At 36.1% G+C, this 18,675-nt stretch overlaps 1 protein-coding gene across 6 annotated transcripts in view; it reads left to right on the top strand.

The window, feature by feature from the left end:
• The window catches only part of FAM184A (family with sequence similarity 184 member A), a 130,435-nt gene that overhangs the window by 101,389 nt on the left and 10,371 nt on the right, over positions 1-18,675 (top strand). For 4 of the 6 annotated variants that reach the window (XR_006299043.1, XM_043592214.1, XM_043592216.1 and 1 more), the window contains exons 11-14: positions 7,974-8,127; positions 12,143-12,270; positions 14,001-14,185; positions 14,610-14,756. Coding sequence is in view for 5 of the 6 variants with exons in the window: in XM_043592214.1 (XP_043448149.1) it covers positions 7,974-8,127; positions 12,143-12,270; positions 14,001-14,185; positions 14,610-14,756 (614 nt within the window). In the remaining variant the exon portion in view is untranslated. The remainder of the gene's footprint in view (positions 1-7,973; positions 8,128-12,142; positions 12,271-14,000; positions 14,186-14,609; positions 14,757-18,675) is intronic. The other 2 variants (XM_043592219.1, XM_043592217.1) reach the window with 1 other exon arrangement.

The following is an 18,675-nucleotide window of genomic DNA, read 5'->3' as shown; positions in this document are numbered from 1 at the left end:
GAATAAATGAATTCAGTAAAGTTGCAATATACAAAATTAATATATAGAAACCTGTTGGATACAGAAACCTGTTGGATATCTATACAGTAATAACAACTATCAGAGAAATTAAGAAAACCATCCCATGTACAATGGCATCAAAAGAGTAAAATACCTAGGAATAAATTTAACCAATGAGGTGGGACTTGTACTCTGAAAACTGACGTGGATGAAAGAAATTGAAGATAACACAAATAAGTGGAAAGATATGTCATGCTCCTGGATTGGAAGAATTAATATTGTTAAAATTTCCATGCTACCCAAGCAATCTCCAGCTTCAATGCAGTCACTATTGAAATTGCAATGGCATTCTACAAGAGTCTCATTTGAGACCTAGAGACCTCTGCAGGTTGAAAGTGTTGGAGAAACATCTATCATACAAATGGATGTTATGTCAAAAGAAAACTGGGGTAGCAATACGTATATTGAACAAAACTGACTTTAGAACAAAGATTAACGAGACAAAGAAGGATACTTACATAATAATAAAGGACATAGTCCAACAAGAGGATATGACTATTGTAAATATTTATGCAACCAACATGGGAACACCCAAATACATGAAGTAGTTAATAGCAAGCATAAGGAACTAATTGATACTAGAACAATTAGTCCATCAAAGGATAGATCGTCTAAACAGAAGATCACCAAGGAAACAATGGCTTTGAATGACACATTGAACCAGAGAGATTTAACAGATATATTTAGAACATTCCATCCTAAAACAGCAAAATACACACTGTTTTCAAGTGTACATGAAACATTCTCCAGAATAGATCACATATTAGGCCACAAAACAAGCCTCAAAAAATACAAGAATGAAGTCATACCATGTACCTTTTCTGACCTCAATGCTATGAAACTAGAAGTCAGCCACCAGAAAAAATCTGGAAAGACCACAAATACATGAAGGTAAATAACATGTTACTAAACAATGAATGGGTCAACCAGGAAATAAAAGAAGAAATTTAAAAGTACATGTAAACAAATGAAAATGAAAACATAACAGTTCAAAACCTTTGTGATGCAGCAAAGTGGTTCTAAGAGGGAAGTTTATAGCAATTCAGGCCTACCTCAGGAATCAAGAAGAATCTCAAATAAACAACCTAACCTTACAACAAAGGAACCAGAAAAAGAACAAACAAAACTTAAAACCAGCAGAAGGAAGGAAATAATAAAGATTAGAGCAGAAATAAATGATAATAGAGCTAAAAAAAAAATCACTGAAACCAGGAGGTGGTTCTTTGAAGAAAAAAAAATGAATAAAATTGATGAACCTCTAGCCAGACTTATGAAGGAAAAAAAGACAAAGGACCCACATAAATAAAACCAGAAGTGAGAGGGGAGAAATAACAACCAACACCACAGAAATGTGAGCAACTATAAGAGAATATTATGAAAAACTATATATCAATTAATTGAACAACCTAGGAAAGATGGATAAATTCCTAGAAACATGTAACCTGCCAAAATTGAAACAGGAGGAAATAAAGAAATTTGAGCAGACTGATAACCAACAAAAAAGTTGCATCAGTAATCAAAAAACTCCCAACAAACAAAAGTCCAGGATCAGATGGCTTCACAGGTGAAATCTACCAAACATTTAAAGAGTTAATACCTACTCTTCCCAAAGTATTGCAAAAAATAGAGAGGGAAATAAAACTGCCAAATTCATTCTATGGTGCCAGCATTATCCTGATACCAAAACCAGATAAAGACACCACTAAAAAAGAGACCAACAGGCCAGTATCTCTGATGAAACATAGATGCAAAACTCCTCAACAAAATACTAACAAACTGATTCCAACAATACAGTAAAAAAAATCATTCTCATGGTCAAGTGGGATTTATTCTCTGGTTGCAAGTGTTCAATATTCAGTCAGCGTGATACATCACATATGATCATTTCAAGAGATGGAGGAAAAGCATTTGACAAAGTACAACATTGATTCATAATAAAAACCTTTAACAAACTCAGTTTAGAGGAACATACGTCAACTAAATAAAGGCTTTATGTGAAAAACCTATAGCTAACATCACCCCCAATGGGGAAAAAAGAGCCTATCCTATAAGGTCAGGAACAAGACCAGGATGTCCACTCTCACCACTTTTATTCAGCATGGTACTAGAAGTCCTAAACACAGCAATCAGATAACACAAAGAAATAAAAGACATCCATATTAGTAAGGAAGAAGTATAACTTTCATCCTTTGCAGATATGATATGATATATATGATACTATACAGAGAAAACCTGAAAGACTCCACACACACACACACACACACACACACACACACACACACACAAAGGCTAGAACTGAAAAAATGAATTCAGTAAAGTTGTAGAATTCAAAATCAGTGTGCAGAAATCTATTGCATTTCTGTACACTAATAATGAAGCAGCAGAAAGTGGAATTAAGAAAATAATCCCATTTGTAATTGCACCAAAAATAATAAGATACCTAGGAATAAACCTAACCAGAGAGGTGAAGGATCTATACTCTGAAAACTTTAAAACACTGACAAAAGAAATTGAAGATGACACAATGAAATGGAAAGACATTCCATGCTTATGGACTGGAAGAACAAATATTCTATTTAACAAATACTAAAATATGTATAATACTCAAAGAAATCTACACATTTAATGCAATCCCTATCAAATTACCAACAGCATTTTTCACAGAATTAGAACAAACAGTCCTAAAATATTTATGGAATTGCAAAAGATCCCAAATCGCCAAAACAAACTTGAAAAAGAAAAGCAAAACTGGAGTCATCACAATTCCAGACTTCAAGTTACACTACAAAGCTGTAGTAATGAAAACAGTGTGGACTGGCACAAAAATAGACATACAGATGAATGGAACAGAATAGAATATCCAGAAATAAACCCACAGTTTTCTGGTCAATTAATCTTTGACAAAGCAGGAAAGAATATCCAAAAATATCTCTTTGACAAATGGTATTGAGAAAACTGGACAGCAACATGCAAAAGAATTAAACTGAACCACTTTCTTACATCATACACAAAAATAAATTCAAAATGAATTAAAGACCATGGGGCGCCTGGGTGGCGCAGTCGGTTAAGCGTCCGACTTCAGCCAGGTCACGATCTCGCGGTCCGTGAGTTCGAGCCCCGTGTCAGGCTCTGGGCTGATGGCTCGGAGCCTCGAGCCTATTTCCGATTCTGTGTCTCCCTCTCTCTCAGCCCCTCCCCCATTCATGCTCTGTCTCTCTCTGTCCCAAAAATAAATAAAAAACGTTGAAAAAAAAATTAAAAAAAAAAAAGACCTAAATATGAAACCTGAAACCATAAAAATCCTAAAAGAGAACACAAGCAATAATTCTCTTGACAACTTTCCATGGCAACTTTTTTCTAGAAAGGTTCCCTGAGGCAAGGGGTACAAAAACAAAAATAAGCTCGGGACTGCATCAAAAAAGGAAGCTTCTGCACAGTGAAGGAAACACTGAATGGAAGAAGATATTTGCAAATGACATATCTAATAAAGGATTAGTATCCAACATATAAAAAGAACTTTCTATGACTCAACACCCAGAAAAGAAATAATTCAATTAACGGGGCGCCTGGGTGGCGCAGTCAGTTAAGCGTCCGACTTCAGCCAGGTCACGATCTCGCGGTCCGTGAGTTCGAGCCCCGCGTCAGGCTCTGGGCTGATGGCTCGGAGCCTGGAGCCTGTTTCTGATTCTGTGTCTCCCTCTCTCTCTGCCCCAACCCCGTTCATGCTCTGTCTCTCTCTGTCCCAAAAATAAGTAAACGTTAAAAAAAAAAAAAAGAAAAGAAATAATTCAATTAAAAATAGGCAGAAGACATGAACAGACATTCCTCCAAATAAGACATACAGATGGCCAACACATTCATAAAAAGATGCTCAACATCACTTATCTTCACAGAAATGCAAACCAAAACTACAATGAGAGATGACCTCACACTGGTCAGAATGACTAAAATCAGTAACATAGGAAACAACAGGTGTTGACAAAGATGTGGAGGAAGAGGAACCCTTGGGGTGCCTGGGTGGCTCAGTCGGTTAAGTGACTCTTGGTTTTGGCTCAGGTCATGATCTCATGGTTTGTGAGTTTGAGCTCTGCATCGGGCTCTGTGCTGGTAGTGCGAGCCTGCTTGGGATTCTCTCTCTCCCTCTCTGTCTGCCCCTTCCCCGTTTGTACTGTCTCTCTCTCTCTCTCAAAAATAAGTAAATAAAAACTTTTTTTTAAAAAAAAAGGAACCCTCTTGAACTATTGGTAGGAATGCAAACTGGTGCAGCCACTATGGAAAACAGTATGAAGGTTCCTCAAAAAATTAAAAACAGAAATACCTGAGGCGCCTGAGTGGCTCAGTCAGTTAAGCATCTGACTCTTGATTTTGGCTCAGGTCATAATCTCAGTTTGTGAGATTGAGCCCTGTATCAGGCTCTGTGCTGACAGCATGGAGCCTGCTTGGGATTCTCTCTCTCCTTCTCCCCTGCCCATGCCCTCTTCAAAAAAATAAACATTAAAAAAAATAAACTACCCTATAATCCAGCAATTGCCCTACTGGGTATTTACACAAAGAATACAAAAACACTAATTCAAAGGGATATATGTACCCCTATATTTATAGCAGGAGTATTTATAATAGTCAATATATGGAATCAGCCGAAGTGTCCATTGATAGATGAATGGATAAAGATGTGGTATATATATCCAGTGGAATATTATTCAGCTATAAAATAGAATGAAATCTTGCTATTTCAGTGACATAGATGGAGCTAAAGACTATAATGCTAAGTGAAATAAGTCAGAGAAAGACAGATACCATATAATTTTACTCATATGTGAAATTTAAGAAAAGAAAAACAAATGAGCAAAAGGAAATGAAAGTTAGAGGCAAACCAAGAAACAGACTCATAAGTATAGAGAACAAACTGGATGGTTACCAGAGGCGGGTAGATGGGTTCGAAGATGGGTGGAATAGGTGATGGGGATTAAGGAATTCACTTGTCATGATGAGCACTGAGTGTTTAATATAAAAACAATAAAAAAAATCCCTTCTCCCCAGAAGTTAATGTTTGTGTATATAATGTGAATTGAAAATAAACAGCAATTTCATTTTTTAAAAATGCAATGGCATCTTTCACAGATTTAGAACAAATAATCCTAAGAATTTGTGTGGAATTACTGCAAGACCCTGAACAGCCAAAGTAATCTTGAGAAAGAACAACAGAACTGGAGCTATCACTCTTCCTGATTTCAAACTATACTACTAAGCTATAGAAATCGAAACAGTATGGTACTGGCACAAAAACACAGACCAATGTAACAGAATACAGAGCCCAGAAATAAACCCATGGTCAATTAGTTTACAACAAGAATATATAATGGGAAAAAGACCGTCTCTTCAATAAATGATGCTTGGAAAAATGTGCAAAAGAATGAAACTGGACCACTTTCTTATACCATATACAAAAATAAACCCCAAATGGATTAAAGACCTGGGGCATCTGGGTGGCTCAGTCAGTTGAGCATACAACTCTTCATTTCGGCTCAGTCCTGATTCCAGGGTCATGGGAACAAGTCCTGCATCAGGCTGTGTGCTGGGTATGGATTCTACTTAAGATTCTCTCTCTCTTCCTCTGCCCCTCTCTCCTGCTCTCTCTCTAAAAAAGAAGAAAAAAGAAAAAAAAACATTTTTTAATTAAAAGTAAAAAAGCTTTTGCTAGTAAAGGAAACCATCAATAAAGGCAACTCAATGAATGGGAGAGGATATTTGCAAATGATTTATCCAATAAAAAATTACTATTCAAAATATATAAAGAACTTATAGAACTCAACACCAAAAAACCACAGTCTGATTAAAAAAACAGGTGGGAGACCAGAATAAACATTTTCCAAAGAAGGCATACAAATGGCCAATGGATACAGGAAAAGATACCCAGTATCACTAATCATCAAGGAAATGCACATCAAAACCACAATGAGATATCACCTCTCAGAATGGCTGGTATTAAAAGACAAGAAATAACAAGTGTTGGCAAGGATGTGGAGAAAAGGGAATGTAAATTGGTACAGCCATTGTGGAAAACAGTATGGAGGTTCCCCCCAAAATTAAAAATAGAGCTCCTGCGTGATACAGCAATTTCCCTTCTGGGTACTTACCTGAAGAAAATGAGAAGATATCTGCACTCCTGTATTCATGGCAGCACTATTTAAAATAGCCAAGATATAGAAGCAACCTAAGTGTCCATCCGTAGATCAACGGATAAAGATGTGTGTGTGTGTGTGTGTGTGTGTGTATGAAAAGATACACACACACACACACACACACACACACACACACACACAATGGAATATTACTCAGCCATTAAAAGAATGAAATCTTGCCATTTGTGATAACATGGGTGGACCGGGAGGTATTATACTAAGTGAAATAAGTCAGAGAAAGGCAGATACTGTAGGATTTCACTTGTATGTAGTGAACAAAAAGAAAACAAATGAACAAACAAAACCTAAACAGACTAATAAATGCAGAGAATGAACTTGTGATTGCCAGATGGGAGTAGATGGGGGCGGGGAGGGGGAGAATGAGCAAAGTAAGTGATGGGGATTAAGGGGTACAAACTTCCAATTATAAAAGAAGACCTGGAGATGTAGTAAAGTACAATATAAGCAATATAGTCAGTAATATTATAATAACTTTGTATGGTGATAGATGGTGATTATACTTCTGGTGACTATTTCATAGTGTTCATAAATGTTGAATCAGTATGTTGTATCTGAACCTAATATTGTATGTTATCTGTACCATAACAAAGGTGCATGCACACGCGCGCACGCGCGCACACACACACACACACACACACACACACAATTAGACCTGATTGTTAAATAATCTTTTTGTTGGTATCATTTGTGAATGAGAATAACATATAACCTCTTGTATCAGTACTTTAATTTTACACATTCAGCTCTTTAGAACATTAATCATTTTTCAAAAGTTGTGCATCACTAGGTAGCTAAGCTACCTAAGTAACTAAAGTTGTCTAGATTAAAAGTTCCATATTTTACTATATTTAAAGAAACCTGTGCTTTATTTTTCAGAAATAAAACACTTGAGAAACAGTGAGCATAAGTAGCCAAATATTAACTTATAAAAACAGGATTTTAGAGTAATGGCTAGGGAAATATAGCCCTAGTTACAACATGGTATCTTTCTCAGAAACCTTTCATGTTACAGATTATGGTAAGAAAAACCCTTCTTGTCAGTTCAGTCTGTATCCTTGAGGTACGCTGAGCTCTGTTTTTCTCCTGTGGCCACATAACTTCTCTTAGTTTTAGCCACATATATGTAGTCTATTTTCTCTGGTTAGGCTTTTAGAACTAATCATGTGAGAGGTTTGTTTACTTTTCCAGTTCCCTACTCTCACAGATTTTCTTCTGTTCCCAAATGCCTGTAGAAAGTCATTACAAAATATTTGATAAGGTTGGAGTTGTAAAAGCCATCTGTCATCTGTCTTTTCCTGATCAGAAGGAGATCTTTTCTTGTTAATGCCCTCCTCCTCTCTTCCTAAGTTTGTCCACACAGAGGAAATATTCGTTCATTTAGGTGCCTTACACCCCTCAACAACTTCAGAAAATGACTTTAGTGGAAAACTACCTTAGGTAAAGGGCTGACATCCCAATTTAAACACAATACATTGGATCAACTGGTTTCATAAGGATTGTTCTACTGAAGTGACCCTTTTAATTTAGTTTCTAATGGTTGTTATCTTATATATAAAATATCCTTGAAGATGAATTAAAGATGCCTTGTTTTCCTTAAATAACTGAGTTTTAGTAATTTATTTTTTGCCTCCCCCCACAATTTTTTATTTTGCTTTCATTTTCTTTCCTGTATTCTAACATAATAAATTGAATACATTTCTCCTGTTTTAGGCTCTTGAAAACCATTTACAACAAAAACATTCTGCAGAGCTTCAGTCATTAAAAGATGCACATAGAGAGTCAATGGAGGGCTTCCGGATAGAAATGGAACAGGAACTTCAGACTCTTCGGTTTGAATTAGAAGATGAAGGAAAGGCTATGCTTGGTATTTTGAAAGGATTATAATCTTGTCATATTTATTTGTATCTTCTTTAAAATTCAACATGAAATGACAAAGTTTTATTTTTAATTTTTGACACACCAAAATGAGTATCTAAGTGTTTTGCATATTTGAAGTTATCAGATGAAGAGATGAGTATGGAGGAGTAGAATGGATAGAACACAATGAAGTGAGGTCCCCTCACCTTTCTCCGTACTCTGGTTATGTAAGCAGCACTCACTGGGGCTTCCACCTATTAAGAGACTAAATGGAGTTGCCCTGACTTTCCAGTGACTGAAAGGAGTAGATAAGTATGGAGCCACACGTCCTTAGATATGATAGTCATATGGGTTGTTTGTTTTTGTTTTGTTTTTTTTTTCCCCACTTCAGGATTTTGTTTGTATGAGAAAACTCTTTAGGTCTGACTTTTTGCTTAGGTATTTTTCAGATATTTTTTATTGGGATTTTAATCTTTGAAGTGTTCAAATCACTACCCTTCTTATGAAGAGATCAGTTGAGTTTTGAAGAAATACTGCATAGGTATTTAAAGAGTTTGGGGGTGGGGGGGTTTGGTGTTGTTTGGTAACTTTATTACTACCATCTCATTTTCCTTCTGTTTTTTTCCCCAAAATCTCTTAATATAAGTTTTTATTGTATGTTGTCACATTTCAGTGGCATATGCTTTCTAAGTAGGAATTGGAAACAGAGAAGACCAAAGTGTTGTGAATACTTTGGGCCTCAAAGGCAAAACCATTTGACCCAATACATCATCTCTATTATTGCTGGGAGCCCTAGGCCAGGTCGTCATAGTTCTCTCCTCTTCCTCTGTGACAAGACACTGCGATAGCCAGGGTGAAAATCATCGTGAGAATGTTTATCAAACATTTGTGGAATACCTGTTTACATGCTACAGAAACTGCTGAGCAAGGAGAACTAAAAAGTGAACTGCCGCTCTGTCTTTACATACAAGGAGCATACAGTCCAATGCAGAGGTAGCCTTTGGAGAATTCTGGCCCAAGGGAAGCACAGACTTTCCACAACTGTATGAAAAGAAGTAGAAACAGGCCAAGTGTTAGCACTATTGTTTAGTCCATTGAAACTTGATTAAATACCTCTTTGTTGACAAAAGGACTTTTTGTGATTTTAATTAAACTTTTTTATTTTGAGATAGTTATAGATTCATATGAGCATGTAAGAAATAATACAGAGAGAGCCTCTGAACACTTTAGACAGTTTCCCCCAGTGGTAACATCTTTCAAAACTGTAGTTCATATCACAACCAGGATACTGACATTGATACTGTCAAGACACAGAACACTCCCATTACCGTGAGGATCCCATTTATAGCAACACCTACTTCCCTTTCCTCCCCACCTTTGATGCCTGGTAACCATTAATCTGTTATCCATTTCTATTATTTTGTCATTTAAAAAATGTTATAAATGGAATAACATATCACCTTTTGGTGATTGTTTTTTTTTTCACTCAGCATAATTCTCTGGAGATTCATCCAGGTTGTCGTATGTATCAATAGTTTGTCCCTTTTTATTGCTGAAGGACAATTGTTATTCTTTACCCATTGAAGGACATCTGGTGTTTTCAGTTTTGTGTAAGAGTAAGCTTTCATTTCTCTGAGATAAATGCCTAGGAGTAGAGTTGCTGGATCATATGATGATTGTAGGTTTAGTTAAGAAACTGTTTTCCAGAGTGGCTGTACCTTTTCACATTCTCACCAGCAATGAATGAGTGACAGTTTCTTTCACATCCTTACCAGCATTTGATGTCACTGTTTTGTATTTTAGCCATTCAGATAGGAGTGTGGTATTACCTCATTGTGAATTTTACTTTGCACTTCTCTAATGGCTACTTATGTTGAACATGTTTTCAGGTATTCATTTGCCATCTGTATATCTTTTCTAACTGGATTGTTTGTATTTTTACTGTTGAGTTTTGGGAGTTCTTCATGTATTCTAGGTACCAGTCCTTTGTCAGGATCCTTCAGGTCTACATTTTGCACCCCTTATACTATTGAAATTACTGTCCCTGAAGTCACCATTGAACTTTGAAATTCCAAATTCATATATTCTCACTAGCTCTCATCATATTTGCTCTGTCTGCATCATTTGACCTCTTTGACCTTCTTGAATCTTCTTTTCCCATTGGTCTCCATGATCATATACTCACCGCACTGCATTCTGACCTCTGCTTTTTAAGAATCTTCACTTGCTGCTCCTGTTTTCTATGCATCTGTTAAATATGGCTGTTTCCCAATCTTTAGTCCCCAGCCTTTTGGTCTGTTTTTCAGTCTTCAGGCTTTTCCCGGTTGATTGGATTCACAGCTATGGCTCCAACTACTGTCTATTGTGCTAGTGACTCCAAATATGTATTTCGAGACCGAACTCCTTTCCTTGTGAATTAGATTTCTATTTCTTATTGCATATTAGAAAGTTAGATATTGTAAATTATATTCTATATTTTTAAATATTAGCTTACCATCTTTCTCAAGTCCAAAGTGTATTGCCATTCCTGTACCTTCCATTTTAACTAAGAGTGTCACTGTTTACCCAGTTGCCCAAGCCAGGAAGCTAGGAGAACTTATTTTCTTTTGCTTCCACATTCTGTTATTTCCTCCACTTTTCATAGTCATATCATTTTTCACCTGGGTTATTGTCATAACCTTCTCGCTGATCTTTGTTCCTTCAGTTCATCCTTCAGACTCCAGTCTGGCTAATCTGTGTAAGACTCAAATCTCACCATGTAACTTCCCAACTTTAAATCCTTCACTGATTCCCATATACCACCTCACTGCCTGTCAAGTTTTTCCACTGAAGCCACCCTTCATACCAGGGGAGACTAAACTTATGCCCTATGTGGAGGCCTCAGGAAGAGCCTAAATTGACTAGCTACAAGCACAGCATTTCTTTGAAGTCATCTTATGTTTTAGCTTTAGAATATATAATTTGCATTTTACTCACATCTCCTTTGTATTAACATGAAAGTAATGACTTTCCCCTAAATCTTTAAGTACAGTTCATGTTTCAGATGATGATATTGTATACGCTAAAAGTCCCTCAGATATACTGCCACACATATCCCAGACTGAGAACCATGAACCTAAACATAAAGTAAAAAGCATTTTATGCTACAACTTTCTCAGACTGGGCTCCATTTTCTTTCCAGTATGACCACATGTTCTGTGGGCTTCTGCCACACCATCTTCCTATAGTTTACCTGATAAATTAAGTTCTCTCTGCTTTTGCATATCTTATCCCTTTCTCATTTAGGCTTTTCTCTTTCTCCACTTGGAGAACCCCTACTCAGTGCTATAGACTGAGGCCCTGTGACAGTTCCTTTGTGATAGCATTCCTAATTTCCTTCTCCTAGGAAATGGTGCTTCCACTGCTATGCTTTCCTTATAACTCATATTCATTTCTGATATTCCACTTAATTCCCTGGCATGATGCCTTTCCCTGTAGCCTGTGCAGTTATTAGAACAGGGTCATATTTTGTTCTCCCTTAGTATAGTACCTGACATTCAGTAAATGTGGATTGTATCAAATAATCTCAAATTCAAATAAAAATGATGATTTACAAATCACTAAGAGCACTCACCAGCCAGTGCTTAACATCTTTCAGAAATATTGTGGAAGAATTCTTACCTGGGTGGGAAGTTGCTTCCTAAATGAATATATGTTGTGGTATTATTCAGCTCTAAAATGATGTTATTCCAGTAGTGAATGAGAAAAGTTAAAAATATTTCATTTCCATTAGCACCTTACTGCCAAACTCAAAGCATGTATGGAAATTCCTTGATCTGTTGAGCAGATGAAAATTTTCTTGTTCTTATCAAAGCTGGATGACCTTTAAATTCATGACATTCTATGACAGTCTATGATATTTTAATGGGCATATACAAGTGTCCTAATTTTAAAAACAATATTCTGTGACTTTTATAATTTTTACGTAAAGTATCAGTAATATTTTTCAATATACTAAAGCTCTTTTTTCCCTCGGATTCCAGCTTCCTTACGATCAGAACTAAACCATCAACATGCGGCTGCAATTGATTTGTTACGGCACAGTCATCATCAAGAATTGGCAGCTGCTAAAATGGAATTAGAACGAAGCGTAGATATTAGCAGAAGACAGGTAAAGAAGAACATGTTATGGGATGATTCCTTAAATGTGGATAGATCTGAATGTTCACAATTTTCTGAAAATTTTGTAATAACTAGTATTTACATTAGTTACTATTTACTACCTATATTGAAGAGCTTTATTTTTAAAGGGAAATAAGGTAATTTGACTTATTATATTGGTCATAAAATTACATTTTATGACTCTTTAATTGAATATATTGAATTTTACTTGCATCCTGAGAAAGCGATCAATGAAATATGAATAACACAAAGAGTAAAGACAGAATACCATAAAACAGCATTGTCTATAGGCGGACCTCTTCTGTATCTGCTATCTACTGTGGTAGTCACTGGCCACATGGGCCAAATATGTCTAGTGTGACCGAGGACCAGGATTTTCAATTTTGTTTAATTTTAAATCATTTAAACTTGAATTTAAATAGTCATGCTGGATAGCATAGCTATGGAAGTAGTAGGTCCTCAAAAAAAAAAAAAAAAGATATTTCCATACCACTCTAGCACAGGTAATATTTATGCTTTTTAAACTTTGCTCTTTAATGAAGTGTACTTCCTTTAATTAGAGAATTTATGATCTTGAATATATGTCTATCCAGGTGGAAGGATTTCTAGGCATAGTGTAATGAAGTCCATTATTTTTTAGACTTAAGACTTTTACTTTGTTAGTCTTTAGCTATGTTAAATGATCAGCTCAAATTTTCTCTTCATTGCTATGAAGTTTTAAATGAGCCACCTTATAATCATGGAGGGAAGTTCTATCTTCAACTATGCTGACACTGAAATTGACAATATCTAGTAGACATTGTGAAAAACAGTGACTTCTAGGAATATGGAAGGGAGCTTATCTTTCAGACAAGGTAACTGTTAGATCAGCACAAAGTAGACAAAGTCTGCTTTCTAAACCATATGATATGTGTGTGTCGGGATGGCCTCCCTAGATGCAGGGAATTTTTAGATTAAAGGACAGTGGTGCCAGCATTTTACTGTAAGCCCATATAACTTGGTGAGTATGTAGGAGCCCTGCATTCTAATTTGAGCTCTGCCATTCATATACATCCTACTTGAACAGGTATCTCTTGGGTATTGGTTTCCTTGTCTGTAAAATGTGTGGGAAATTGCATTTTATGGTCTTTTGGGCCTCTTGTCACCCTGATATTATCCATATAAACTGTATCCATATAAACACTTCATATATATATGGAAAAAGAAGAGCCTTTAGATTTTTTTCAGCAGTTTGCTTTCGAAGCAGTGTCATTACATTTGACATTCCAGTATGTCATTTTCTTTCCTTTAGATAAATGCAGAAAGCAAATATTAGAATACGTTTAAGAATTATTTGTAGGGGTACCTGGCTGGCCGAGTTGGTAGAGCATGCAATTCTTGATCTCGGGGTTGTGAGTCCAAGTTCCGCATAGAACTTACTTTAAAAAATAATTATTTGTGGGGCGCCTGGGTGGCGCAGTCGGTTAAGCGTCCGACTTCAGCCAGGTCACAATCTCGCACTCCGTGGGTTCGAGCCCCGCGTCGGGCTCTGGGCTGGTGGCTCGGAGCCTGGAGCCTGTTTTCGATTCTGTGTCTCCCTCTCTCTCTGCCCCTCCCCCGTTCATGCTCTGTCTCTCTCTGTCCCCAAAAAATAAATAAACGTTGAAAAAAAGAAATTAAAAAAAAAATAAATAAATAAATAAAATAAAAAAATAAAAAATAATTATTTGTATTTTGCAGAGTAAGGAACATATGTGTAGAATAACAGATCTACAAGAGGAATTAAGGCACAGAGAGCATCACATCTCAGACTTGGATAAGGAGGTACAGCACCTTCATGAAAATATAAGTGCCCTAACCAAAGAATTGGAATTTAAGGGGAAAGAAATTCTCAGAATACGAAGTGAATCTAACCAACAGATGAGGTATGTCATTAATCACAACAGACAGAATATACAGTGTTACCTGAAAGACTGCTATAATAGTAATTAGCAATACATGCTTATTTTTATGACTAGACTGCCTTCTCGTAGATATTGAAGACCACTCCTTTATTTGTTGATGGCTGTAATTTAGAACATAGATAAAATGTTGGTATTTTGAATAATATGTATGTACTCATTAACTTTGGAAACTATACAATTAACTAAAATCTTTATAAAATGTAATTTAAAAAGCATTAAAGGAGACAACTTTAACAAACTCAAAGATAGGAGCAAAGTAAGTTATTTTAGGCTATTTCCATTAATTTTCTCTATATTATACATAAAACCATTTCAAATCTGTAGAATATAGAAAGTTTTGAAAGCTTGATTTCAGAATAACATTTTCTTAACCAAAAATAAACAGGTTGCATGAACAAGATTTAAACAAGAGACTTGAAAAAGAGCTGGATGTCATGACAGCAGACCACCTCAGAGAGAAAAATATCATGCGGGCAGATTTTAATAAGACTAACGAGCTACTCAAGGAAATAAATGCAGCTTTACAAGTGTCGTAAGTCATATTATATTAAAGAAAATTCATATGTGGGACATAAACTGAGGAGACTGTGTCTAACCTCAGATTAGCTATTCTTTTTAAATCTAATTAAGGGATAACTTAAAAAAGAAAACATAAGTGCTATATTCCAGATGGTAATTGCAGTATGATATTTTATTTAACGAGAATAAGGCAATTGAATGATTGTTTCTCAGCTGCCACTGTTCTGGTTCTGCTAGGACAGTCCTTGCCTAAAGCCTGTCCCTCAGGATCTTGAACCGACATGCCATGGTGAAAACTCCAAAGATGTCCATTATATAATATTAAATACAAAGGGCATATTGTGGCCAAAAGGAATATTATGATCCTATACATAAACTAATAATACATATTTTATATACAAATATCAAAAAATCTTGAAAAACAAATACAGAATTTTAATGACAGTACTTCCATCTAGAGAGTGGATTACAGGGTATTGGAGGTGGGGAAGAGCAAAAACTATAAAAATATCTTATACTCTACAGAGAGATTGTTGGAATTCATACAAACATTTAATACTGATTTGAAAAATTAGTGCAAGTTAAACATCACAGATAGTTACTACTCATACATAGTAACTCCAGTATTGTTAAAACCAAGATTTATCACTGTTGCCTAATGTTTTAAGAAAGTATTTAATAGCTTTTCTCTTTTCTCCACATTTCTAAACTCTTATAGCCAATGTGCAAATAACATTCACTCCATCTCTGTGCCCTAAACCCTGGTCCAACTTAAATTATTTTAGAATTAATTAATCTACTCTAAACTGCTGCTGCTGCAAATGGTTTATTCACCTTTAGTCTATCTTCTTCCAGTCAATTTAAAATGCTGAATAAAAATATGTAAATATCTCCACATAGTTCAGTAAAGTCAAAATAGTGACTAATCCCGTTAACCTTAGTCTCAAAGTGAAACTTAAACTCCTAGTGTCACTGTGCCTTATCCACCTGTGTCCACCACACTGACAGTTTCCTTCTGAGATTCTGTTACGTTTCCTCTACAGTCTAGAATAATCTGTTGTTACTACCTGATTACCTATCCCCATCTAAATATCTCCTCACATTTTATTCATTTAACCGATTAAGCTTCATAGTTGCTTTTGTTACATATATGTAACATATACAACCACATTCACTTCAGCTGAAACAAAAAACAGACCCCAGTTGTTGGCATTTACTTCAGTGGTGGCTTCTCAAGTGAGGTACTCTGCAATGGACACACAGGATTTTCGCATTAGCAGGCACTTGAATGTTTCCTGAATGCATTTTTTGAGAATTCTAACATTTATCACATTATGAAGTTATACTTGAAATGATGAGGAGACCTGTGAGATCATTTTCCCAGTCACGATGATTTCTGGTGTTTCCTGGTTTTGGAGGTAATATTTAAATCCTTTTGAGCTACAGTAAGAGCTCAGGTATCTTCCATGTAGAAGAGTGCATCCATCACCTTAGGCATTTTGCAAAAATTAGTTACAGTAAACCCCACTCTTGGCTTTCCCTTCTCCTGGCCTCAGTGTTACTCATTGGGCAGAGACTGAAATTCTGGTATCTCCCTCTTCACAGTCTGAAAAAACATGCTCACAAAAATAACCTGTGTCTATCCATGTGTCCTGTCTCCTTAGGAATGTTAATTTACAAAGATTAAAGATTTGTTTCTACTTTATTCTGTTTTATATGGTTTTACACATTAGGAATTTTCAGTAGATAGTAAATACCTTAGTTTTGCTAATTATGGTAATTTTTAATTGAATTAGTATTACTCATGAGTCAAATATTTGATCTGCTTTTCCAGGTCTACCACTTGTTTTATACTTCAGCTAGATCCATGTTAACCAACTGTATTTCTTTTTCCACCAGAAAACTGCTATCATACAATTAGTCTCTAGTTTAGGTATTTACTCTTTTAGTTGAAACCAAACACACACTCAAATAAATGTATTTAGACCAGGGCTGCCCAGATTTTTCTATGATAACGCAAATGTCCTGTATCTGCTCTGCCCAGTACAGTTGTTACTAGCCACAATGGCTGTTGACCATTTGAATTGTGGCTAGTGCCACCAAGGAATTGAATTTTTAATTTCATTTTAATTAATATAAATGTAAATAGCCACGTATGGACCAGTGGCTACCATATTGGGAAAGCACAGTTTCTTGTTTTTGTTTTTTTGAGAGAGACAGAGACAGACAGAGTTTGCAAGCAGGGGAGGGATAGAGACAGAGGGAAACACAGGATCCGAAGCAGGCTTCAGGCTTTCAGCTGTTGACACAGAGCCCGATGCGACGCTCGAACTCACAAATCGCAAGATCATCATGACCTGAGCCAAAGTCAGACAATTAACCAACTGAGCCACCCAGGCACCCCTGGAAAGCACAATTTTAGACAATTGAGATATTTCTGCCCCATATCCTTAAATGCAGCGTGCTTGGATCTGCTGAATGCCTTCATCAGTGGTGATGAGCAGGGAGACTGCATTCCAGGTTAAGGAGCTGGGGGGACAACATTTGAACTATTCTTAGCCTGTTGCAAAGGACTATGGACACCTTACTGAAGTTCCTAATCAACTGCATTCTAACTTTAAGTCTTTGAAATTGGAAAAGCCCTGTGGAATCATAGAAGTGGGTGGTAGTGGAAGGGCTGCAGCATTATGGGTCAGGCTGAAGCCTGAAGTGGAAGGGCCTCTCGAGCAGCTGGAAGCTTTATTTCTGTTCCTGCCCCAAACCCTGTTTGGACTTCAGGGAAGAGAGGAATGGAAATTTAAAGAATGGAAAGGTACCCTCTAAACATTGTAGAAATGGTGATGAGTTCTGTAGTTATGGAATGATTACTAGAAAACCCCCTCTCTAGTGCTAGGTACTCAAGTCTTAGATTTTCTGATACTCTATAGAAACTATTTTATTTTCCTGAGTGGGATAGTAGTAAAACCCTTGTGTCTAATATGTCATAGTTTTTGTTTGTTTTAGGAACAAATGAGAGAATGGCTGTTTTAAAGAACTTTAAGCCAAATCTAAATCTATATAGAACGTGGGTGGGGTCATGACATCTTTATTATGCAAAAAGGGGAGTTCAGAGATTATTATTGATTGTCTAGTTTACATTAACTTCTCACTGTACTGAAACAAAAGGAGTTTCTTCTTGGGGGAAGCATTGAGTTTTCTGTATGGGGCCTTTAAGTAGGTAAGTAATCCCTAATTGAAAAAACACCCCACCATATTGGAATTACCACTCTTTAAAAGTTGTTGATAAAAGAGTTCTTTTATCTATACTACTCTAATTTATCTTTTGTTGTTGTTGTTTGATTTTTAAATTACCATTCAGGTTGTGTTCATAAGTTTTGTGAGGTAAGGAGATAGTAGTCTGTGCCTTCAACATTAAACTTCTTCAATTATTGTATTTCCTTTCCTTAAACTGTAGAGAAGGATGGTATAATAGAGTTTATTTTTATATAGTTAAAATTCTAAAATATATGTGTGCCAATACTGTTTGGCCTATAATCTCAATTTGCTGACTTTGTCAATTATTTTTATAAAGCATAGGAGTACTGCCACCTTGAAAAGTTTTTTATATGTTTTATACAGCTTTTTTATGTATTCATATTTTTGGTTTGTGTTGTTCATGAACCCTAGACATTGACCTATATATTCCCAGAGCCAAAAAAAATCAGGGCATGCATGCCTGGGGAGAATCCAACAGTGACCTAATTAGTAATTATATATGTTTTACTTCTGTTTTCTCTAGTATTACTTTTTTTAATTTTTAAAAATTTTTTTAATATGAAATTTATTGTCAAATTGGTTTCTATACAACACCCAGTGCTCCTCCCAACAGGTGCCCTCCTCAATGCCCATCACCCACCCTCCCCACCCCCCCCATCAACCCTCAGTTTATTCTC

This window comes from Prionailurus bengalensis, chromosome B2, assembly GCF_016509475.1.
Source record: "Prionailurus bengalensis isolate Pbe53 chromosome B2, Fcat_Pben_1.1_paternal_pri, whole genome shotgun sequence".
Classification (NCBI taxonomy): Eukaryota; Metazoa; Chordata; class Mammalia; order Carnivora; family Felidae; genus Prionailurus; species Prionailurus bengalensis.
The sequence above is the reverse complement of the archived record's forward strand: the minus strand, read 5'-3'. Positions and strand labels throughout refer to the sequence as shown.